The 26,342-nt window shown below is 42.8% G+C and overlaps 1 protein-coding gene across 3 annotated transcripts in view; it reads right to left on the bottom strand.

Moving 5' to 3' along the window:
* The window catches only part of Cpne4 (copine 4), a 457,007-nt gene extending 433,618 nt beyond the window's left edge, over positions 1-23,389 (bottom strand). The window contains exon 1 of one of the 3 annotated variants that reach the window (XM_076917257.1): positions 23,209-23,389. In XM_076917257.1, the coding sequence (XP_076773372.1) occupies positions 23,209-23,261 (53 nt within the window). In that variant the 5' untranslated portion in view covers positions 23,262-23,389. Of the gene's footprint in view, positions 1-1,844; positions 2,004-20,060; positions 20,510-23,208 lie in introns of those variants that run through there. The other 2 variants (XM_076917258.1, XM_034484438.2) reach the window with 2 other exon arrangements.
* Between the last annotated feature and the right edge of the window lie 2,953 nt (positions 23,390-26,342).

The following is a 26,342-nucleotide window of genomic DNA, read 5'->3' as shown; positions in this document are numbered from 1 at the left end:
GAGGGAATAAACTCAGAATCGTCAACTTCCCTAGCTAGGCTGATAACGAAATATCTCAGTTAGAGTTCACTATGCACTTCCATAGAAAGAGACATAGACACAGGACTCGAACCAGGGCTCGTCAGCACAGGGTGTTTCCCACAGTGCATACTGTCATGGTTTATTTCTTTAATGTTATGTCTTCTCTGTAACAGGAGATTGGCACTTTGGTACCCTCTTTTCGTATTAAAAACTCATCCCAAGCAAAAACGTACGTGACCATTATATCTGTAGGTATCAATCTGTCTTCCCCACAGCATTTTCTCAGGTTCTCAGGAATGTGACAATCCTCGGATGACCCAGATGCATATTTATTTGTACGGCATACTGTCTCAGCTTCAGACTCACTAATCTCACTCACAGCTGTTAGAGTGGTAGTGAGATCACTTTCTGTGGGTGAGGGATGCTGAGAAGCCATTACCGATGTTGAAAAGCCATATAATTTGAATTAGTCTCAGTTATGTATCCACGATGAAACCCACAAGTGCATATTAAATGTACATGTCAACAAACAGGTAAAACTGGAGAATTTTTCTGACCTACAGACCTGGGCAATATAAAAGGCAAGGCAGTCTGAGCTTTTCAATTCCAAAGTACTGTAACAAAAAAGAGACAGGATGTGAAAGGATATATCTCAGTGAGGCTGCACTCATCTAGCATGTAAAAAGGTCTTGGGTTCAAGTCCTCCCACTGGAAAAAAAATAGTCTGATGACATGCCAGATACAGACTAGCCAAACTAATATTTCTGATCCAAATCCAGGCTTCCTGGGGTCTCTGGCTGGTCAAATTTCAGCATTGAGAGCTTTGGTTACCTGAAGATCTGACAGAAATTATGGGATGGAACTTCTACCATAGGCTAGGACTCTATTTCCATGTTTTTCCTTCAGCTTCACTTTCTATACATGTGGGTTTTTTTTTTTCCAATCACTATGCAAAAGGACCAATCCACTGACAGACTAGAGTTTGGTCTGGACTGGTTAACCCCCTGAACCTGTCACCAGCTGAAGAGAAATCACATTTGGGGAGAACTACAGCCATGCCCAGGAATGAAAGGAAGTTAGGCAGCCAAAGGAGCCCAAGGAAGGACACTAGGTTTTCATGGAAAGTGAAGGTGACAAGGATACAGGTCACCAACACGGAGATTTTATCTATATCCATTCTTCCCTCTCAGGCCTGGGGTTTCTTCTCTTCTCCGAATATTAATAATACATGGAAATTAAACTTACATTCATTGTCTAAAAGGCTTTCTTAAATTCACACATCCCATGAAAAATTGCTTTCTTCTTGCAACTCATCCAGCAAGGCTGCCCAAGTCATCTTGTGTCGTCTCTAGTTATAGCTTGGCACGATTACATAACCACAATGATTATTTCGCCTTGCCCGTATCTGCACCAACATTCCTGAATGAATCCTAACACTCAGGAGAGCCCAACGCCATTTCAACCTTCTTTTCTAAGGTACCAGCTTGTAGCAGACATCCCACATCTACTAGCTTGCTGACTGGCCCAGGAACACAAGCCAGGAAAAGAAGAGATAGAGGTTAACTCGAGACAAAAACAAAATGTTCCCTCGGCAACAAAAAAGGTAGAACTGGTACAGTGTGAAGTGAAGGAAAGGGGCAAGACAGGATGGAAGAAAGAAAAGAGAGAAGATTAAAAATAGATGATGTGATGAATAGAAAGGGGTCAAGAAAGAGAAGGACAGAAGGAAGAAATGAAAATGGAGGTAAAGATAGAAGTGGAAGGAAGCAGGAGACGGCAAGGAGAAACAGAAAAAAAAAAGAAAACGTGAAGGAAAGTCTTACCCTTGTGCTTCTGGGTCTTCCATTTTTACTCTCGTTCTTTCTTGACGTCCCAAGCAGCTCTTGGTGCCTTGCAGGGTGCACTGCACCTAGTCTCAAGCTTGTTGGTGCACCTACAGAAGGTTGTGCGTGAATGACTTCCACTACTAGATTGGTGCCTTGCTGGCTAGCACCTTCTCCTATGAGTATGGAGTCACAGATCTTCAGGAGTCAGTCCTAGGAAGCCCTGCTTCATGACCCAGGGTACAGAGCACTGAAGAGTATGTGTGGGCAAAAGCCAGGGCACTCTTGGCCCTCCACCAGAAGCTGTGGTGGGAGGTCCTTTCCCCTTATTAGTCCCAAGGAATCACATGACACCCTCGGTCCACTGGCTGTCTGAGCAGCCCATCAGGGAATCCAGGCTCAGAGGCTCCATGGGGTGGGCAGGGCAAGGGCCTTTGAGGTTACTTAGATATTCATTGGCATGAATCCATGACTCCCTCCCTGCCTGCCAAGTCCCCTAGACTGTAGGATCTCTCCTTTACCTACCCATGAGGGAGGACTCAGTGACTAGACAAGAATGCCCACAATAAAGACAGATGAGTGTCCAAAACTCACAAAGAAACCGCAGCTCAGGTCCCCCATGATGTCCTCAGCTCACTGTCCCCTTTTCTCTATAACAAATGCCACAGCATAAGAAACGCTGGCATGTTTTTATTTTTAAAAGACACTTTTACTGATGAGAACGGGACTTTTAAAGGGAAAAGTAGGAAGTGTCTGCTTTAGGCAGGTTGTGAACCCCTGAAGCTGGCTGTAGACTCGGGAGTCTGTGTGTCTGGTTTTGAGCATCTTTAACAAGGGGCTTCTGACCCAAACAAGATCTGAGAGTCCCCACTCTGTGCTCTGTATGGGTAAAGTCAGAGGCTTCTCAACCAAGCAAACTTTGACAAAACAGAGTTGTTGTTGTTGTTGCTGTTGTTTGGTTTGGTTTTTAAAGTATGTTCTGGAATTAAACCATTTTTGCCAAAATAACAGCTCCATTTTAAAACCTACCCATTTCATCTCATTAATAAGTCTGCCTTCCTGCCTGCCTGCCTGCCTGCCTGTCTGTCTATCTGTCTGTCTGTCTGTCTATGCTCAGCAGCCCTACAGACACAGCCACTGTCTGCCAGGAAACGCTGTTTAAACTTATGAATCTTCATTAAGGCCGTCTGAACCTTTCCTTCCCTAAATGAACCAGGTGGACCAGCCTAGCGAACGGTCCCAGTTACAAACATGCCAACAGGCGCAGAGGAGATTGTGGTTTTCACGTACCATCTCATCCTCCTGGTTCCTAAAATTGAAGAATAACCAGGAGTCTCTGAAATATTTAAGCCCCAATAGCACTGCTAGGCACATGAAGACTGATTCAATTGTTACAGAATAAAATAAAGCTGAGAAAAACCAGGACGATGCACTTGAGCAAGCACAGACACCCGAAATAATGGAAAAATCTGCCTTATCGCTTTGTTTTTAAAGAGTAGCCTGCAGACTCCGTTAATCACTGTTCACATATGGCATGGCTGTTGCCTTTATGAATCGTGTCTTATCTTTAAAAGATTTTCCTCTATTACCTTTCGTTTTGTATACGACGCTGAGAAACAAGAAGCAAGGGAAGGCTCAGGGGTTCACGATGCTAGGATCAACATTGACAAGCAAGGTCAGCAGCATGAGCTCAAATAGGAACATCCTCTTTCCCAAGCTACAAGAACAATCCCGGCTCTTACAAAATAACAGCAACCTCTCCCCCACTAAGGCTTTACCTTGATCACAAGTAAAAACTTTACAGCCCTTCATGGTAACAGATATATTCATATATCTGTGGGACGGCAGAAATTTGTACAAATGTGATTCAAAGTAAGATCTTGTTTAGGTCCTAAATCCCCTGAAGAAGCTGCCCAGATTGTGTGATTCAAAGTAACATTATATCTGCTTGCGACACAATCCTCCTGTAAAGTAAATTAAATGAGGTATCCATTATTAGGGATATATATATATATATATATATATATATATATATATTCAGATTCTTTGAGCTTCTTTTTGTAGCTTATAAAGGGTTGATGCAAGCAACAATGGGAAACTCGGGGTTCAGAAAAAATGTGCCCTCACGCTCTTCCTTGATCCAGTGATGCCACTATGCCGAGCTATCACAAAAGCCTACCTTATCTAGCTCTCTGCCGCTGGTCCTGTCACTGATAGTGTCTGAAAATTCTAATAAGTTTTAAAAAATTCTCAGATACAAAAATCCTAAATTAAAGCTGCCTCTCAACTGGAAAGACTAGGCAGTCTATTCAAGCAACACGCCTTATGCCTGGCTATTTGTCTGCCTGGATGTCTGTCTGTACCTGCCAGTGTCTAGCATACATAGAGAAGGACGTTCAAGCTTGGGATCATTAAGCACATTCCCACCCCACCATGGCTCTCCAAAGTAAGCCAATTGCAAATTAGAACTTAAGAATCCAAGAGTCAAAATGCACCTCTTTATATTTCTTTTCCCAAATGGGATAAAGTAGCCAGCGTCCTACACAACAAGTCAAGAGCCTAGGAGAAGGTTCCCTGCCTCAGCCCAGGGCTCCTCGCAGTCTGCCTGGACTTAGTCATCTATCTCACAGGGAGTGTGAGTCACTTACCATAAACAAGAGGCAGGCTGAGTTGCTCTCTCTGCACTCAGTGCTCCGGAGGTTGAAGTGCCTACTAGGAAAGCCCTGCAGTCTCAAAGTCTAATGCAGAGGCTGAGGCCAGGGCTCTGCTCCCTTCTCAGCTGAGCCAGTGTGTCTGCCTCCTAAATGTCTGAATTAATAAATGATAACTCCATGGTCAAATCTATGAAGCTGAGCAGATGGAAGCCCCGGCTGTCTCCTCGGGAGAGAGGGCAGTGGGAACTCTGGTTCCTGAAGGGGGCACAGCATACTCTTTGAATAGGAGTCAGCTACCGTGAGTTCACTGTAGAACACCAGCCTGCCTCCCAGGATTGCAAGTCTCATTTTCTTCTGGAGTGTAGAGAACATTACAGGCTGCCCTCACTATCACGTCTGCCGCACTCCTCTCCTAATAAGTAATGAATTTATAACAGTCATCATCCCTGTAATTTTTCAAAACTAAGAAATGTTATTTCCACCTGTGATTTTGACACATGAGTTAAGGGACCTTAGGCACTCTGAGTACATAGTGGCAGGGGACTGTTAACCCAGAGAACTACTGGATACTTCTCCAACCCCATCTCTAAAGATAAGCCCAGAACAAGCATCAAGCAGGATTGTGACAATTCCCAAATTCTGTGTTTCTCTCCAGGTGAGACCCTGTGATGGCAGATGGTCATGCTGTTGTGTCCATCCAATAATTCAAACTGACACTAAGTGAATATGACTGATTTCCACTCAAGAGACCGTAGCTGTTGCTTGGGCAGATTAAGTCCCGGATGCACCAGGGGTGTACCTGTTTATTTATCTCCTCCCTCACTATGATACAGAGTAGCCATGCACACACACACACACAAAAAAAATTCCACTAGAGAGTAAATAAGATGTTTTGATTTTTATAAACGGGAGGATAAAACATGCATCACAAATCATTAATCTAGAATCAGATAGTCACACAACTATCTACTGTGTTCGAGAAACACACGGTGCATAGCAACCAAGTTCAGGCACTTAGCTATCTGGCCCATCATCTATATTCCAGAATACTATTCCCTTGGACATGTTGAAGTGTATTTATTTCTTGGCAGGGGATGGCCAGATCGAGACACCCCAAGTACAGAGCTTCATAGACTTTCTCTGTAGACATTTAGAGTGCAGACTTTGGAGGTGAATTAGTGTGTATTACAGCTGTCAGCTCTGTCACTATCATGTGAAAGGAACTATGTACAAGAATGGATATAACTACGTTCTTACGAAACTTGATTTGAAAAGAAAGAATCCTCTACCAAAAAAATCAATTTGATCACAGTCTATAGTTTGCTGGCCTATGTTTTAATAGATCACATTTGACAATAACTTTTGGGGGACAGCAGATCCCCAGTTGTCTTAACCTCACCTTATTTCACCTCAAAATTCTCTTGGATACAGAACAGAACATTTAGAGTTTATATCATAGCCAGCCATTGGAATTTGTTTAAAACACAGGTAAGCAGTAGAATCATGAAGGGATTGTCCCTGGGCCATCCAGGCTTAGAGAAAGAAATACTGCCTTCTAAGTAACTAAGCATTGAGTTTCCCTGGCCATTCTGATCCAGCTTAGGGACGATGGTGTTCTCATGTTATTACACAGTACCACACATCTCTCTCACTGTCCCGTCTCCATGGAAAATAACTCCCATTCATTTCTGCTGAAGGCTCCAAGTTCATTTCTGGACTTCCCCAAACAGAGGGGATATGTAGGATGAGGAAGCACATTTAATCAGGCAGGAGCTGACAGAAAAGGGGAGGCAGGCTAAGCTGTCTCACGTAACCTAACTGCAAATCTAAGAGAGCTCATCATTCAGAGCGAGGGTGTACATTGCTCACCTGAGCCTATTGATTAGGGGGCTTTAGAATTCTGGGCAAGCCGCTCACATCCTAAAACAGCTTGAGGCACTCAGTTAAAAGAGTTTTAAGGAGATGGCCCTCACGGGACAAATCCCAGACACATGCTTGATGTGACAAGACAAGGAGGCGTGGCTTGCCAGAGTGATTATTTCCGCTTGGATATTCCTGCAGCCATTTCCCTCCATACACACAGGTGCCACACCGAAGGATCCAAACAGCCTGGGGTCAACTGGTGAATTTTAGCTTCTACTAACAATGACAAACAGTCACGTAGCATCACCATTTGTGGGTCTGTTTATTTGTGTGATGGATTGTGCCTGTGACATAAAACATCTGGATAAGCATTTTAAAAGCTGCTCCGGGAGCCAGCAATCCAGATGTTTGGTGTCAAAAAGATCACAGTCAGATGACTGCCATCTTCCCTTCTCCCTAACTTCTCATCCAAGGAGCTGTTACAGCTAAAGAGTCTCACGTTCATTTGTCTCTATAAAGGCAGAAGGAGACTTGAAGCCATTGATCATCAGTTGAGAACCACACTGAATGATATCAGTTCTGACTGGGTTGGTTTTGCTCACTAGCACTTAACGACACCATAAAGCATTCAGAATCAGCCAGAGCAGCAGCCCCACTCAACAGCCATGGACCATTACACATCAAAGGAAAATGTCTACTAGAATCCCTCACTGCCATCAGATAAGGAATTAAAATGATGGGGATATGTAGTGTTTTAAGCAATTAAACACAAATCAGTTGGCAGCAATACAGAAAACCCTCCAGTCCTCGTAGACTCGCCATTCATCTATTTCTCTCGATGTACTGAAGCAGCAGAAACAGTCCCTCAGACAGCTATCCTGGGCTTCCCTTGCAATGGCATGTACCCTGGGGTACGTGAAGGCAACACATGTCACAAACTTGTATGGGTTGTTACTTTTCTAAGTGCCCTCAGCTAGGACTGAATTCCTTCCATGGATAACAAAGCCATGTCTCAATCTGTCCTGTGATCAACACTCTAACTCTTGCCTTCCCTTTATACAAACAAACAACTACTTTAATAATCCAAAGTGCAGTTCCAAAGCAGGTCAGCCTTCTCAAACATCATAATCAGTAGAGAATGCACGCAAGCAAAGATTTAAGACTGAGCCTTGTGCTTAAGAACAAAAAGTCTGGGCGGAAATGAGACAGTTCTCATTTTTAATGGTTCCAAAGGTCACTAAAAATTAGGACTCAGAGTCTAGAAGAGGTGTTATGATTTTTAAGCAGGGTTTAATACAGCAATCCCCAAAGGGCAGATGTCTTTAATTGCAATACAGTAAATAGGAATTCAGCAACACACGTGAACAAAACTTCATTGAGGTCTTTGCTATTTCAAGCATGGAAAGGAGCCCTGAAACTCAAAGGTTTGAGCAGCCTGTCTTAACAGGAAGACTGTACATTTTGGGGTAAAACGGTGTTTGCCTTTGTCTCATGTAGCCAGGGTTCGGTGTAATTACAGCCAAGCTCTGAGGAAGCACCTCTGAGCTTCCCTTTTGTGCAGATAAGTCTAATTGCCCCACGATCATTTGTCTCTGCATGTCTTCCCTGATGATGCAGAGGTGTGATGAGGGCAGGACTATGTCCCTCTCATCCACTCCATGTCTCCTAGAGCCTTGCACAGCACACAGCATGATACTTGATAAATAATCCTGGACCACTGCACAGCATGGCACAGTCATCTAGAAGGTACCTGGCACATGCGGGCACAGTACCCTGGAAGGTACCTGACACATGTGTTCATAGTACCCTGAAAGGTACCTGATACAAGCATGCCTGGAAGGTATCTGGCACAGTGTAAATGCTATAGGTGTCCAGCAGATGCTAGGTCCTTTGTTTGTTTGTTTGTTTGTTTTTGTTTTGTTTACCAGTAATGGTTTTTCCCAGGGGAAGCACAGGAGAGAAAAAGCATAACTGGTTTATATTAGGTAAATATTTAAGGCGCCAGCTCTCAAAGTATGGTCTCTAAACCAGAAGCTACACATCACCTGGGAAACAGAAATGCAAAGTACTTTACTCCTGCACTGAGGGCACTAAATCAGAAAGCCGAGGTGGAGGGCCCATCTCTGTAGGGGGAGGACCCACCTCCGCGTTTCAGGCTTCCTTCAGAAGATGCCTGATTCTGTTCAAGTGTCCGATTCACAGCTTGAAAATTGCATTCTATGCTAGTAGAATTTTCTACTCCCTTCCTAAAAGATTCATTTTTTACGTTTAACGGTGTGGGGAGGGGAAAGGGGACATGCGGGCCTGCCTGTGTACATGTGTGTATGTGTGTGTTTCCCTGGTAAGCTGGAGTTACAGGTAGTTACGAACTGTTCAATATGGGTGCTAACTAAATGTAGGCCCTTTGAAAGAACAGTACGTGCTCTTAACTGCTGAGCCATCTCTCTGGGCTCTATTTTGGACTCTCATGGCAGGAGAATGCCCACTGCGCTTACTATGGCTGGTGGCCTTGGCTACTTTCCGGATACAAGTTAAGAGCTTTTTAAACTCTAATGGAGTAGTAGCTCTCTGTTGCTGGCCCTGTAGAGTGCAGGTGCTGCTTCTGCACCCTGGCTATGTTCCTAAGGCCGGTGCTAAGCATGCCCTTGCATCTGAAATAAAACTCAAACCAACAGAAACAGGAAGCTTGAACTTACGGAAGCCCCAGCTTAGATGTTGAGTCATCTTTGTGCCTGAGGTTGGAAACACAGGAAAGGGAGAAGAGGTAAAGGAGACGAGGGTAATTGGCTGCTGAGAAGCTGCAAAAAGTGTCCATTTTGCTGCTGATTTCGACAATAGCTTTATAAGCACACTCCCCATTTTTTCCAGCTCCCCTGCAGCACAGCAAACCACTACCATTAGGAAATCACATCAGGGTACCTTTCTGAGAGACGTCCACAGCCAAGAATAGTTACAGTCTGAATAATTACAAGCTTCCCAGCTATCTTGGCACGATAGTTAGCGTCTGTTTGCATCTACAGCACTTCAATGGGACAGACAGAGCACCAAGATTTTAAACCCAGGAACATTTCACTCAGAATTTATGTCCATCACCCGTCAAGCAATCCTATCTGACTATCTGACAGTACAGAGCATTGTCCTGCTTCTCAGTGTGCTTTCCGTTGCTATGATAAAGACCATGACTAAAAGCAACTAGGGGAGGAAAGGGTTTATTTGGCTTACCTATCTAAACCATAGTCCATTCTTGAGGGAAACCAAGGCAGAAACTCAAGCAGGGCAGGAACCGAAGCAGAACCACAGAGGAGTTCTGCTTAATGGCTTGGTCCCATGACACGCTCAGTTTACTTTCTTACACAACCCAGAATCACCTGCCCAGGCCTGGAACACTACCCACAGTGGGCTGGACCCTCCCTCTTCAGGGTCCCCAGACGTGACAATCTGATGGAGGCATTTTCTCAGTTAAGGTTCTCTCTTTCCACATGACCCCGTCTTGTGTCAAGTTGACAAACTAACCATCGCAGATAGAGTGGGACATGTATAGGGATCAAAATCAGCTTTTAAAAAAAATCCAGTGACCTTCAAGTCCAGTATCTAATGTATTTACAGATATAGATAGATAGGGGGTAACATACGCTTCACACATCTATCATATAATTTAGAACAAACAACCAAGGCATTTGAGGGTTTTGGTGGTGGTGGTGTTTTTTCTTTCCTTTCCTTTCCTTTCCTTTCCTTTCCTTTCCTTTCCTTTCCTTTCCTTTTCTTTCCTTTCCTTTCATTTTCTTTCCTTTTCTTTTCTTGAGACAGGATTTTTCCGGCCATCCTGAAACTTGTTCCATAGACCAGGCTGGCCTTAACTTCAAAGTTCTTCCTGCTTCTGCTTCCCAATGCCAAGGATTAAATCTGTGTGCCACCACCATCTGGCTGTGCCTCTACTGCCCAGCTATGAGAGTATTTTAAACAAACCCCACTGGTGCAGATTGGATCTCAAGTGGCCTGCACACAGTGTACTTGCTAAAGGAATGTGCATACACAGGTGACAGATGGAGAACAGGAGGCCGTCCCTCCACCTCTGTGAACTAAGCTAATGATAGACTGACCAAAATATGTTTAAAGAATAGAGCACAATGTAAGTCAGTTGACCATCATTTCTTAGGCAGCACAGATTGTTTATGAAATGATTACATTAAGTATTGTATGTAACTAGAAATACTTAAGGTATGTACAAGGATTGTGTGGAATATGTGCAAATAATGCATCATTATAAAAGGGGATGAGAATCCAAAGATATTAGCATTCACAGATGGCAGCATCCATGTAGTGTGCCCTGGGAGTGGGTATATCCACGCACGCCCACATTACAAAGCAATGATACCATAGGTAAGAGAAAAGAAATAGAAAACTAAGGTGCATCTCAGAGGTGGAGTGCTTTGCCTAGAAGGTACATAGCCTTGGTTTGAAGCCCTAGAACCATGAAATGGGGAAGGAAGAACCCTAGAGCCATGGGAAGAAGGAAGTAATGTAAGAAAGGATTGAAGGAAGGCAAGAGAGAACATCTCAATTTTCTTTCGTGTGTGTGTGTATGTGTGTGTGTGTGTGTGTGTGTGTGTGTGTGTGTGTGTGTGCATGAGCTTATGTACACCACATACATGCAGCTGTACAAAGGCCAGAGAGCTATTTGAGCAGGAATGACAGGAGGCTGTGAGCCACTTGATGTCCATTCTGGGAACCAAACTAGGTCTTCTACAACAGCAGTTTAGCAATCTCCAACACACCCATCTCCCCAACCCTTCACTTTCTTTTCTTCCCTAGCTACATTGGACATTTAAAAAAAATTGTAAAGCAGGACGAACCATAGGTAATCCATACACCATTACTTTTACTAATTGTATATGTATTTATGTTTATATACTTGAATAATTTCATATTTTATATAAGATAAATGTGAGTACCAGGTAATAAAATTGCTTTAAAAAAAAATACTATTTTGGGACTGGGGAGATACCTCAGTTGATAAAATGACTCCCACATAATCATGAAGATATGAGTTTGGATCCTTTGAATCTTATATTTAAAATAAGTAAATAAACTAGGCTAGGCTCAGCGGCAAGCATCTACAATCCCTGTCCTGGAAAAGCAGATACAAGAGGATCCCTGAGGTTTGCTGGACAGCTAGTCAAGCCAAATATGTCAGGGCCAGGATTGGTGAGAGATTTGTTGCAAAAATAAGGTGAAGAATGATTGAGACAGATACTAACATTGACATCTGTTCTCCAAATAAACACACACACAGAGAGAGAGAGAGAGAGAGAGAGAGAGAGAGAGAGAGAGAGAGAAACTAACATTGACATCTGTCCTCCAAATACATACACACACACACAAACACACACACAAAGACAGAGACAGAGAGATGGAGAGAGTGAAAGACACACAGAGAGTGAGAGACACAGAGTGAGACAGAGAGAGACACAAAGAGAAAGGTAGACAGATAGACAGTGAAAGACAGAGAGAGATAGAGACAGTAAAACACAGAGAGAGAGAGAGAATGAAAGACAGAGATAAAGAAACTTGAGCACACATCCATACATGGACAAACACATACACACACACACACACACACACACACACACACACACACAAACCCACTATATCCCCTTAAACCAACTCAGGTAGAGCAGAAGTCAACTGGAAGCCAGAGAAAGCCAACAGTTAGCACATACTGAGCTTGGGCCCACTTCTCCTCTACACTACCTTCAGTCTGTCAGCATTTCTACAAATGAATGAATAAGGCATAAAGAGGCTACACAATTCAGCCAAATCCAGACACCCACAGAGAGGTTGAGCCACGGTAGAAACTAAGTCTGTTAGTGCCATGGTCTAATCCTTTATTATCCTAAAATTCCACAATGACTTATTTGTCCTTATCAAATCAGATCATAATACTGTGACTTCTTGGCACATCATCTAAACAAGAAGACAGAAGAGAGAGAACCTAGAGTCCTCGATACACAAACAACTTCATGTTTTTTTGAAGGAATTGCTACATTGTTGACATTTTTTAGTTCACCTCTGTGCAAGACAGGAGGTCCCACATGCATTCAGAGAGTACTACAGAGGACAGAAGGATGGGCTGAAGGGCAGAAGGACACAGGACCAAGGTTGAGAAACCCACCGTCTAGTGTAGCCTGGGTACCAGCTGGTTCATGACTGTCTGTACCTTGCTGAAGCTGCTTCCTCATCTAGAATATGAGAAGGGTATAATGTCTTGAACTAGAATGGACTCCACAGGCTCATATATTTGTATTAATCATCAGGGAGCAGAACTCTTTGAAAGGATTAGAAGGATTAGGAGGTGTGGCCTTGTTGGAGTAGGTGTGGCCTTGGAAGAGGAAGTGTATCGGGTACAATCTCTCTCTCTGTCTCTCTCTCTCTGCCTCTCTCTCTCTCTCTCTCTCTCTCTCTCTCTCTCTCTGTCTCTCAATCAAAATGTAGCTTTCAACTACTTCTCTAGCACCATGCCTGCCTGTGTGCCTCCATGTGCTGGGCCATGATGATAACTGACTAAGCCTCTGAAACTGTAACCAAACCCCCAATTAAATGCTTTCTTTCATAACAGTTGCCTTGAACATGGTATCTCCTCACAGCAACACAACAGTGACTAAGACAAGGGGCATTCTTAATTTCATGAGATTGTCAAGGTCTCACATTTCCTGAATCCACAGAAAGTGCTTTCCTATCTCTTTAAAATTAAATCAGTCCAGGCCAGACCCAGACTGCTTGTAAAAGCCTGAAATCCCAGCTACTTAGGAGGCTGAAGCAGGAAGACCACAAATTCAAGGCCAGATTGTGAAACTAAGCAAGATCCTGTCTCAAATCCAAAAGAAATATAAGAAGGACTGGGCTTGCAGTTGAGTGGTAAGTGCTTGCAGTTGAGTGGTTAAGTGCTGGTAGTTGAGTGATAAGTGCTTGTAGTTGAGTGGTAAGTGCTTGTAGTTGAGTGATAAATGCTTGCTGAGCATGTGTGAGGTTCTGGCTTCAATCCCAGTATCATACAAAAAAAATTAATAGAAAGAGTTAATCAGGCCAGGAACTATTGTCCATATTAACAGTTGTCTCCAACTCTACTATTTCCAGATTTTCTCTCATCATCCCTTTTCTCTGATATTTCTCATAATCAATATAAATCACAGAATTTTCATAATCAATATAAATCACAGAATTGAGGAGGCACCATGGAAAAGAAGTCTGGCCCTGTTTTTTTGTTGTAATTGTTGTTTGGATTTTTTTTTGTTTTTTTTTCTGAGTCTTTGCTTCCTCATCTAGAAAAATAGAAGGATGTTCTCCAGAGTTCTGCACTCTTCCTAGATAGTACTAACCCACGTGGTCAGAGGTGCTTGTACCCGGTTTTACAGAGATGCAATGTCAGATGCAAGTCAGTGAAATTTTTCACTTTTGTATCTAAACTTTTGCCTCTGAGTTACCTGTTAAGTCAACAACATGAAAGGAAAGAGATAAAAGAAGAAGTCCTGCACCCCGGTGTTGGCTAACAAAGTCAAACCTTGATTTGCCATTTTAATGACAACAATTAGATATTGTTTCTGGAATCCACTGTTCTTATTTTAATAACATCTGCATTGAATATATATACACCGTTCAATATTGAAAATTTTTTTAATTTATTTTACATTTATAGCTGTTATACCTACATGTATGTTTGTGTACCACATGCATACCTAAAAAGTGCAGGAGCTAAAATGGGGAATCTGATCCCCTGGAACTGGAGTTACAGACTCTTGTGAACAGCTGTGTGGGTGCTGGAAGTCAAACCTGGGTCCTCTGGGAGATCACCCTGAATTCTTAACCACTGAGCCATCTCTTCTCCAACCTTAACTTTAAATATTTTAAAACAAAAATTATATTTTGATTGATTGTTTCAGGCATGCCATTCGGTGATTAGAATGCCTGATGGGTGGTTGTTACATTTCTATTGAATTTCCTTCTAAATCATTTTCCACATAAATGCATTAAGTCAATTACTTAAGTGTTTATTTTATTATGTTATTGACGAAAGTAGTATATACACGGCACTAATACAACTTGATTGGATTTATGAATATTAACACTGTTAAATATTCATGTGTACATGTGTACCCACACACACATTTTGGTACAGAAGGATAGCTGAGCATGGTGGAGCACACTTCTAATCCTAGCTCTTGGAAGGCCAAGGTAGATGTATGAAGAGTTTGAGGACAAACCTAGGCTTCAGTGTGAGACACTGTCTCAAAAAAAAAAAAAAAAAAAAAAAAAAACCTAAGATATTAATAAAGGATAGATAGATAGATAGATAGATAGATGATAGATAGATAGATAGATAGATAGATAGATAGATAGAATAAATAGATGATAGATGGATGGGTAGATAGATAGATAGATAGATAGATAGATAGATAGATAGATAGATAGATTTAAATTCCTGCTAGGTGAGACTTAACCACTTTCTTCTCTCTCTGAATTAGTCTCCATTGACCTAGTTCTTTGATAACAGGGAGATGAAAACACCAAACAGTGGTGAGTTTTGTAAAGAACCCCTTCCAGGTTTACAGACACAGAGCAATGACTCTCTTTCTCTAGCCTTGGGTCACATGTCCATCCCTCTTGCTTCCCCTTTGCTTTTGAATGTTTCCCCAGCCTAGTGACTTTCAAAACTGCTTTTGGAGCAGAGCCTGTGGCTCTCTATTACTGAGCAAGTGAGTGTATGAGGCATAGCACAATCTAGGCTGGAGGGACAGAGGAGAGAAGAAATCTCATGCCTTACACCTGAGCACAGTTCTGAAGCTTCATCACCCAACTTCCCTGAACCTAGAAAGCTCATGGTCCCCCAGAGGTGGGCTCTGCCGGTGCTCCGGCGCCCTCTAGCGACAGTACACTCTAATGCTAACCCTCTGTAACCCAGCTTGGACTAGGCAACCCTGGGGACTTGAGGGACAAGAGAGTCCCTGCTAATCAGCTTCCGCCACTCCCCTCTTTCATGGATCAATAAAGTGGCCCCAAAGAGCTAGATCTTTGAGAAAGAAATGTCTTTAATTCATACACTTTAAGCCAGAGAAGGTTTCTAGGGTCCAATTGAAATTCTGTATTTCCCCCTAATATTTTCAAGGGGCACGGGGGGGGGGGGGGGGGGGCGGGCGGGTAGTGTGGGGTAATCCCTTGTTTTCTTTAAAAAATATATAAGAATAATGAACCTAGATATATTATGTTCTGAACCAGATATGTGAGAACAACATTTAAGAAAGCTTTTTCATTTTAAATAGACCTTTAACTTAAAGCAGAGTTAAGATTTCCCCCATGGATTCCTAGAACTGTGAACACTTAGAAAATCTCTGTGTTTGTTTTATTGACTCGGTGTGACATTTAAAATAGAATCTAAGTCTGCACATGGGCAGATCTTCACAATGTGTGCACACTAACAGAGATGGCTGCAGACAATGACTTTGTACAAATCTAATCACATCTATTGGGTAAATATTGCAGTGTCTCCAAGAGAAAATGGAATACATTCCCAAGCCTGATTCTCTAAACACCACAATGAAGGTGGGAGTTCCCCCCACCCCCATCATCTCCAACTCCTGGTCCACAGAGATGATCAGCATACATGGTGCCAGGGACTGGTGCCACCACAATAATGGCCTGCAGGGAACTGGAGTCTCTTGACAAGAGGAGTAATCAAGGTTTTTGAATGAGTCTTCTGGTCTTGAACAAGTCAATTCCCTGACTTTTTTATTTGCACATCTGACCAATGAAGCAGTAGATTATCCCCAAGCTCGACTAGTTTGAAGAGTCCTAGATTCACAGTGCTAAATTGTTCTTCAACATTTAGAAGTGAATCTACCTCCGAGCTTCTTAAGTGAACTCTGCCACCCCTGGGTACAGTAAAAGCACAGAACTGGAAAAAAGACATACTATCACCTACTGTCTCTTTCTTCTCAAGACCCACCTCAAGGCCTTCAAAATGAACTAATCTAACAGCTAGTGGTCCTTTTGAGGTTTTCAAAGAATGTAGCAGACAGATAAAGAAGTTATTGGAATTTATCAACTTAGGGAAATATGTTATATGATATAATGTGTGTGTGTGTGTGTGTGTGTGTGTGTGTGTGTGTGTGTGTGTGTGTGGTATGTTATATGATGAATCATACATATTCATAGAACAAACAGAAGCCTCTTAGAAGTGAGATTACTAGGAAAGTGAGATTATAGGAAAGGCTGAGAGCCCATATCAACACTACTATGTTTGGTCTTGAACTTAACATCAACCTCTACATACCTAAACCAGAGAATGGATCTGAAATATCAAGCTAATTATTTTCATGACATGTCTCCTATAACAACAACAAAAGGATAAGATTCTTGGATTCTAAAGAGAATAAAAACTAAAGACCAATTCTAACCATCTGTGTTTGATTTGGAAAGAAGCAACTCTTACTGAATGCTGGAAGATCAATTTTAATGCACCAGAGGATGGTCCTAAACTGGGTGGCATTTTATTTTGAATGCATTTAGAATTTTCTGTCTTGCTATTTCATAACTCCAGTGTGTCACTACCGTTGCCAAGGAAATGTGACTTGGGTTACTGTCATGGATCCAAAGGGGTTTGTTTGTTTTGTTTTAAAATATTAACAAGACAAAAATGGAAAGATCAAACAATGGGGATGAACTTACTTCCCTTTTCCTCTTCAAGATCCATGAAATACAAATCTCATCACATTTTTTAATCACATGATTTTTGCCCACTAGAAACCACACAGCCCATCAGCCAGGTAGACATCCCCAGAATGACTGCTCAGTCTTTCTTCTGGATTTGAACCATTCCAAAAATATGTGAGTCCTTTCCTGTGTGACCAAAGATGGTTCTAACCTTCCAGGCACTGAGGAAAGGCAAGTCATGGTACAAAGCTTATAAATACATTCAGCTGAATCAAAAAAGATGGATTCTAATACAGATGTGAAAAAAGATTCCAACACTGACCCAGTTTCTTCCTGTGATTATTCCTTACAGTCAGGTAAGCTAAAGGTAAAGCTCATAATAGTGGACTCAAACAATTAGATTGTTTAATCTCTCTCTCTCTCTCTCTCTCTCTCTCTCTCTCTCTCTCTCTCTCTCTCATACACACACATACACACCTCTCGAAGCAAATACCATCTTTGTTTCCATTAACTACAATGTTAATTTTACATACACATGAAAAAAAAAAATCCTTTACAAGAAGAAAGTTTTCATCCAGAATCTAGAGAAGCAGGGACCCCTTAAGACAAAGCTGATGATTTAAACAAAATGTAAACTGTCACATAGCCCTACCTGGAGAGAAACAGGAAGTTGTTTCCTTTTCCTGTCTTACAATTAAGAGGCAACACACAAATCCCAAATCAGTTATTCTAACATAAAAATTTATAAGTTCTAGTAAAGTTTCTATCTCAGGAGCTAAAAGGCTGTCTGTGCCCAAGAACATAAGAGTATTGGAAGAGTAAAAACCAGTCTGCCAAGAAAGGAATGGATTTTATGGCAATGGGAGTTCTTACATGGGACCATGTGAGTGAAGGGTTGGTTTCATCACAAGCAGCTTTGTTCATATGGCTCGTGGCAACTGCCCAGTCTTCAGCATCCATTCCCACTATGGGCCAACAAATGGTTTTACATAATGCTCAGGAGGAAATCACCTACTTCTGACGTGGTTTGAATTTGAATCCGTGAAACTGTCAGGATGCTTCCATCAAAAGAAAATGTGAAAATTTTGTCCGAACACACATGGGTGTCCTACCTGTATTTCCAAACCTCCTCTCTATTTTTATCTGTCTCTCTGTGTGTAAGGAGCTTTGACCAACTCGCCTCAGAGCCCTGATCTACCAGATGGATTTGTCAGCCCCTCTTTCATACCAGTCAGGCACATCAAATGAATTTGACCCAGGGGCAGTTCAGGTAGGGAAATGGAAACGTCAGAACTTACCTAATTACAGAGAAACTCCTCATGAGTCCTATCTTATCTTTTGCTTAAAAAGTGGTCTCCCTAAACCTGAAAGACATCAAATAAAGTGGTCTCTTTGCCTCTGGCCTTTCAGCAACTGTTGCTAAGAAGTTTAACCTGTTACTGTGAACAAAGCGGGCCTCACATGCAAAACCACCGAGCTACATTGTAAAGAAAGTTTGAAGGGGTGGGGCTTACATTGCATTGATATAAAGCAGAAACCACAAATGCCTTCAAAACTAGAGACTAGGGAGGAGCAAGCAGGGGTTAGGAGTAGGGAGGACTCTGGAGTTTGGAGAGTTTTTTTGTTTTGTTATGTTTTTTGGTTTTTTGTTTTTTGTTTTTTAAATAATGACAGAGTTTAGTCTCAGTTAAAAACACTTAAGTTGGAGCTGGAGAGATGGCTCACCAGTCAAAAACACTTAAGTGCTCTGTAACAACTCAAAATGCTGTTCAGGAAACAGAGAAAGAAGTGAGCCAAGAGAAACCAGAGCTGAGCTTGGAAAATCCCTGCAAAGCAGCAGTAAGATGAAGCACTTGGTCTGCAGAGTTTGAAAGACAAAGTGTGAAACTGCTGAAGCTTTTCAGGTCCAGAGGCATGGACATTCTAGGAGCTGGTGGGTCCACAGCATGAAGGAGACAGGTACTTCTTATCAGCTTCCCCAGGACTCTATCCCTGCCTTCACCCCACCCCCACTCTGTTTCTACCTCACTCTCATTTCCTACTTCCACCTCACTGAATCTCCATAGGCAATCTTCCCAAATCTTGGGAGCCCCACCTCCCAATAGAATCTGGAATGCAGAATGAGGTTAGCAGCCATGAAGACCGCTTACACTCAGAGGAAGACGAAGTTCATATTCCTAAGAGTATTCCTTGGCTTCTGTCCACTCCCATCCATTGCTGTTCAGCTCAACTCAGTGTGGACTACTTTCTGACTCCCTTGGATTCAATTCTGGCAATCCTTGGCAGTATGTGACACCGAGTTTTGTTCTCTCTAGTCAGAACCGACTTCCAGTACTTCGAGTTCATCTTTACCACTTGCTATTTCATTTAACAAAAAGAAAAAAAAAAGTTGAACACTGAGCCAAATAAAGCTACCAGCAAACCTATGGGTTAGTTGTAAGCCTGAGGGTCATGGACGCAGTTAAATATCGTTAGGACCTCTTGGTAAAGAGTGCACAGACACCGAATTCAAACAGCAGGAGGATCAAGCCATTGGCTAACACGACTGGTGCCCCCACACCTTTCTTGCTGTCAAATGGGAAGCGGCAACTCCAGCCGGTACTCTGGTCCCATCCCCCTTCCCGTTTCTAAAACAATAATAATCCTCCTTCAAGCCCGCAGGATTCCCACAGCCTAACCTCAGCCTCCACACTGTCATCCCACCTGGGGCCTCCTTACCACTCCACCTGGGCAAGTGGAGTTTTGTGAAAAAAGAAGGTATATTGGCTGAAAGTTTTTTGGGGTTTTTTTTTTTTTTTTTTTTTTTTTTTTTTTTTTTTTTTTTTTTTTTTTTTTGCCTTTAAGGACTGCTGCTCCTGCCGCTGTTCAGAACAACAGCAATGACAAACAAGCCCAGGCTGGGCGAAAACCCAGATCTTCTCAAAAGTTGGTCTGGCTACACAGCAGCCCTGACGAGTTTGCAAGAACACAGGGCTCGGAGTTCGCATCTACTCACCTGGGTGTGCCAGCCTCGGAGACTAGAAAGAGAATTCAGCCCGGGACAGGTCTGTCACGCCCCCAGGATGCAAAATCCGCCTTTGGAGTGGAGGTCCTGGGTGATGTAGTTGTAAAGAGGTCTTAGGAGGGTCGGGCTTCCCTCCCCGCCTCTTTGGTCCTCTGGGGGCAGTTTAGCAACAGCCGAGGAGGATAAAGATGCCGGGAGGAGAGTTTGGTCGCTCTGGAAACCCCGACTCCATTCTTGGGGTTGGGGGCTGGGGGAGAGGGTGAACAGCGCGAAAGGAGCTGCTGGGCTCTGGAACTCGCTGAGTAAAGAGGAAGGAACTGGGGAAGGAGGGAGGGAGCAGAGGAGTGAGGGAGGAAGGAAAGGAAGGGAGGAAGGGAGGGGTGAGATCCAGGAGATGGCAGCTTCTAGCTGAGATTTCCACCTTCTGACGAAACCCTTGCGCCCAGCAGCCCAGCAAGATACTAGTTCTTAAGCCTCCGCTCGAGCGCCCCCTGGGGGGTTTCGGGGACTCAGCGACGCCCCGCCCTGGTCGCAGCCCTGGCGCTCTCCATGGTCCTGCCGCGCCCTCAACCCTGATTCCCTGCTCAGCTTTGCAATTCCCACCAGCTCCTGAGAGGCACGTGATTAATTTCTCCTTATTCTATGATAAAGCAGTGAAATCACAGGAGCAGAGGGAAGGGAATAGGAGCTATACTTTTTTTTGCATACATTTAAGAAAACTTCTTGACTGGCTCAACTCTCACTAAAAATGGGAGTGACATTGAGCGCTCATTTTGGTAGCTACATGTCAATAAATGCATAATTAAATGAACGAACATCTATTTTTTTTTCTCTTCATCTCAGAATATTTTCCTGAATACAGACACCTCACCATGCTTAGGGAATGTATGTTTTAAAATAGAGATTTTGGCTGAGGTTGTAACTCAGTTGTTAGAGCACTGGTCTAACATTCAGAGGGTTCTGCATTCAAGCCCCAACCTTGTACAAAGCCAGGCGTGACATTGCATCCCTGAGATCCCAGAATTTGGAAGGTGGAGGCAGAAGACTCAGAAGGTCAAAGTTACCCTCAACCACAAGGGGAGTTGGAAACCAGCCTAGGTTAGAGACACTGTCTCAGAAAGCCCAATCCAAAACCAGAGGTCTTATTTAGGGAGTAACCATTGCCACACATTATAAAACACCTTGGACACACTACAGAGCATTTACACAAGAAGTGGTGGGTTTCCTGTATTCCTTTGTAGTGTCACCAAGTGACATCCTCATCCCTTATGGGGCAGTTTGGAGATGATGACTTTTTGTTGCAAATTTATTCAAAGTCAGATTCAGGCAAAGGAATGATGAGGAGGCATGCAGGCTGCGTTTCCATTTGTCCCTGAGGAAGCAGATAAACCAGACAGCCAAAATCTCCCTGGGTATTCCCATGATCAGAATTAAACTGGACTTTATAATCCATAAAGAAAAATGAATAAAAGGCTCTCTTTGTACCTGGGGGTCCCACAGAGGTTAGAAGTGATGGACAAGCACACAGCGCAAGGGAGGAAGGTGTCTCCTTCTCTGATTGTTGAAGTATTACACAACAAGGTCTCTCACAAGGAGAGAAGTTTGGTTATAAGCGTTACACCACTGCACAGAAGGAGAAATGACAGGAGAAGGCAAAGGGGCCTCATAAAATGATTCTGGGAATCAAATGAGAAGATCTTTGAGAAAAAAAAAACAGTTTCCAGAAAATCAACATTTTTCTTCTTTCAGTTGCCTCGCCTGCTATTCTGAGATGCCATATTAGCCACAAGCCTAAAAAATAATAATAATAACCATGAGAGAATCTAGTTGTATCATGGAGAGCTTACATCTGAACCCATGGTTTGCTTTGACTGAGAACACTTAGGTCATGTGATTATGCACAAGCTAGTCATTGAGGCCTTGACATGTGTGGTTCCAATAAAGGACAGGTCCTGGTGTCTGGAGCAGGAAATACGCTCACAGTACTACTGGAAACAGACTGGAGCTTCATCTGAGTCACACACTACAGCTGGAAGGACTGACCTCCCAGGGATACTCAGGGTTTCCTACTGGGGAAAGAAGGATGGATTCTGGGAAAGTAAAGTCAACAACATGTTTGTTAATTCCTCCTAGGTTTTATTCAGCAGCATCTAACCCTAGAGATGAAGTTTATGTTGGGCTAAATTTGCAAAGAAGAAATAAAGAAAATGAATGCCTTATTTATTTTTCTTGCATGTTGACTGTGAACTCTAACATTTAAATTCCATAGAGATGATATCTGTTTTTTTTTAACTCATTCGTGATTGGAGCCACAAAGCCTAGGAGAGTGTCTCTACTTAGCAGACAGCAAATACACACTTATTGAATTTAAAAATGTTTTTTAATAATATTTTCTAGAATATTTAAAACAAACCTCTTCTTTTATAGGCAAGAGGAAGGCAGTTATGACCTGCCGCACACATGCTATTTCCAATAATCTCTTAGTCAATTCTACTTATCAGCCCATCTAATTTGTATAACAGCCCCCCCCCCCCCAAGTAGTTTTGTTATTTCTACCACAAACCAGGGTTAGGTGGTTGAGATAACCAGACCACAGCACAGTTCTTGCTGAGTATTACTAGAAACAAGCTCTAAAGGCGTCTAGCAACTAAAAGTGGACCACGGGAAAGTTACAAAGTCAAAACCAATGGAGAAGACCCTAATGCAGTTACCCCCTCCCCCATGCCAAAAGCACAGGCATGCAAACTAAACACAACACCAAAACTTGTGACTGCCAGCAGGCTTCGGCTCCCTAATTAGAAACAGTTTGCCTGCAAGCCAGTACGCAGAACACATGTGCAGCTTTATGCCAGAATCTCTCTCTCTCTCTCTCTCTCTCTCTCTCTCTCTCTCTCTCTCTCTCTCTCTCTCTCTCTCTGAAGGTAAATTCAAAGAGGCTCTTTGCGAGGCACATAAGCAGAATTCACTCCCACCTCTCCTACGAAATCAACAGCTCGACTGTACAAACGATGATTTATAACCAGCTAATAGACTGTTTTTCATCACGGCCCCCACGGCAAGTTGCCCACCAGCGGGAGTCCCCTCAACGATTGTGAAATCAAATCCTTTCTCCCCCCCCCCGCCCCCCCATGCTACTCACCTCCTCCCAACTCTCCTTTTCATGGACTCTGGGTGGCTGGGTTCTACAGCCATGGTTAAGGGTATCTAACGCCAGGCCGCTGAACTCCGTGGCGCCAATGTTCGCAAGCTGAAAGGAGACTCCAGCTCTGAGTGGCTCCACTCGCTGGGTCTGCTGGATAACATAAGGGGAGGCATCCGCTCTGTGTCCTATGCCAGTATGAAAGGCATCTCACCCATCAGTATGACAAGTCAAAGGCTGGAAAGGAGCCAGGGAACAAGAGGGAAGGGATGTGAACTCTTCCCTGTGTGGTTGATAGCATTTTTAAGGATGGCAGATGATGAAGGGGAAAAACAGGCGGAGAGTCAGTGCCCTGCATCAGAAACCTTGGCTCCTTCCCTGAGTGAGTCAGGGTGAGAATTTTGTTTTGAAATGGAATCTCTGTTTTCTTTTTTTTCTTCTTCTTCTTCCTTTTGAGCTGTAGGATGGTTACACATCCAACCAGTCAAGCGATGGCTGTAAATAATGGGATTTATTCTTGAGACCTTGGATCAAAGAAAAGCCTTGAATTTCACCTCAGGATTATTTATTGCTCAAAGGTATGAGATGTGGTAGGGTTCCCCTCCCCCCCCCCTTCATGTAATTTTGAGAATTGGAGGATATGCTTCCCTTTTATATTTTCATGTACTCCTGAGGTGAGTTGTGTTACTGGAAAGCAGAAAGGACTTTTCCAAAGAAGCCTTTCTAAGATGTGAAGAATCAAGGGAGAATTCATAACACTTGTTCCAAGCCAAGGCAGAGATTACAAGGACCCTGCACGACCTGTGTTACCTCCAATGCTCAGTAACAAGCTATGCCGTGGAGAGCCACCTGATACTTGTTTCTGCCAATAGGTGGCATCAAAATCTCTCTAGCTTTTCCTTCCAACATTTGAAAAACCATGAGCTGAGGGAATTTTCTTCCTAAGATTTTACAGTTCACTGTGGGTGGCGTCTGAAAGGCCATTAACTGACTCTGTTATTTCATATTATCTTTGAAGACTCTCAGTCACCTTCTAAACCCCAGTTTCCACATTGTAGGCAGAAGGGTCTTGAATAAACCCCAAGACTTAGGACCCTGATACTCAGGCAGAAGTCTCCTCTGACACAGGCATCACCCGCCTGCCATAAGCCCTCGGAACCTTATTCCTTTAGACTGAGGGAACATTAGCATGCGGCTACACCCTGTTGTAGACTTTACTGTTTGCCCCACCTCTGTTCATACCTGTTTATTATTTTCTTACGGAAAAAAAAAAAAAAACCAACATAATTTTTTGAGAGGGAACAATGTTCCCGGCCTCCAAGTCTACATTTTCCAACCTTGCTTTTGGATGGGTTAGTTACATGAGTCAGATCTAGCCCTGCGTTCTTCAGTAAACTTAAAGATGCACTTCTTCACTTTCCCTAGCCTATATCGAGTGCCAGGAAGTCCTAAGTGGCTAGTCCCTAACATCATGAAGAGTCCACATAGATTGTCATCACTGTGGGAGTTTCTGTTGCTGAGGGCTGGTGTGGGGTACTGCCCAGAGGCTTTGCAGAAGGGAGGGTGGGAGCTGACTCCACTAGAGTGTACATTCCCTGCTTTGGTCCTTCTCTTGTTTCTACCCAGAGAGAAGGGGGTCAGACACCATGAGACCAATGCAGCATCTGCTAAGGCAGACTAAGCAAAATGGTAAAAGAAACTTGAGTTCTCAGAACTAGGAAGGTGATCATTATGTCCAGGTTCGTTTCTTTGTTTGTTATGAGGAAAAGAAAGCCCTCCATTGAATCAAGCCATTGTTTTCAGCTCTTTATTCCTTAGAACCAAATATTATTTCTAATTGATGTATCCTCCAGAACATTACACAGACAACTTTCTATTAATGGTTTTAGACAAACAAGGCTATTTGTCCTGGTTTCCTTTATTCGGTTGGAGTTGAAAGCAAGATCCCGGCTAAAGGAGATGAAGTAATGCGTACACCATGAGAGAGCATTATGGAGCATGCATTTCAAAATGTCAAAAGAGACAAAAGGGGTGCAGATGGGCTTTAGCAACAGTGAGAATGGATGTCTTCTAGTTTGTCGCTTGGCTGAAGAGCAGCTATGAATTTTCCTGGAAAGGAGGTTGATGAGTATAGATAGAAAAATGAAACAGCATTTATACTGAGGGTGAAGTGACTTGACAACATTATCATAATGACATCTTATGACAACCCAACAGGGTAGATACCCCATATCATCACTCCTGACTACAAATGTAGGCCCAGGAAAATTAGCCAGGCAGAGCCTGCATAGCTAGGTAGTTCCAGAATGAGTTTCAAATCTGGATCTTATGGGTCCTTGCCACATTTCCTGATAAAATTCCCTGTGCTCGTGCTGCTGCATTCTTCTTTATGCTTGTTCATTTCAAGGCTCTTATTCTACTGGCCATGTCATATTTTTTAACATGCTTCAGTCTTCTCTACCATAATAAGATATAGTTATCTTCATCTGTATGAACACAGGAGTCCTCTCAATCATGCACAAAATAGCTTTGTTTTTCTTGAAATTGGTGGTGTGGGGGGGTGTCTGAGCTTTTCTTATATTTAGAGGTACAGTAAGGATATGAAATTTTATGTGAGTTGAGAGGATGCTCTCATGACCAGAGTCTGGAATGGAAACAGAAAGAAGAACAGAGATGGGAAAGATGGCAAGAAAGAGTTTAAATCCAAAATAAAGCTAAATATTTTTTTCCTTTTTCAATTCATAAAAGAAAGAAAACTTTAAAAAAAATAATTACATAGACTTGAACTCTAATTCATGAGTCTATCCTAACTTGTAAATGGAACACAGAATTCACAGGGAAAACTAGAAGTAAATGTCACTAAAGAACTTAACCTCACAATCTCCCCAAGAGCAGATTGATGATGATGATGGTGATGATGGTGATAGTGATGATGATGATGATGATAGTGGTGATGATGATGGTGGTGATGATGGTGATGTGATGATGGTGATGGTGGTGGCAGTGGCAGTGATGAAGACAGCGTGAACTAAAAGTATAGCTCAGTGGTACAGAACACATCTAGTGCATTAGTTACTCTTTCCATGATTGTGATTAAATACTTGACAAGAAGCATCTTTAAAGGTGGAAAGATT

Source organism: Arvicanthis niloticus, chromosome 21 (assembly GCF_011762505.2).
Source record: "Arvicanthis niloticus isolate mArvNil1 chromosome 21, mArvNil1.pat.X, whole genome shotgun sequence".
NCBI lineage: Eukaryota > Metazoa > Chordata > Mammalia > Rodentia > Muridae > Arvicanthis > Arvicanthis niloticus.
Note: the sequence above shows the minus strand (reverse complement) of the source record. Positions and strands in the feature narration are given on the sequence as shown.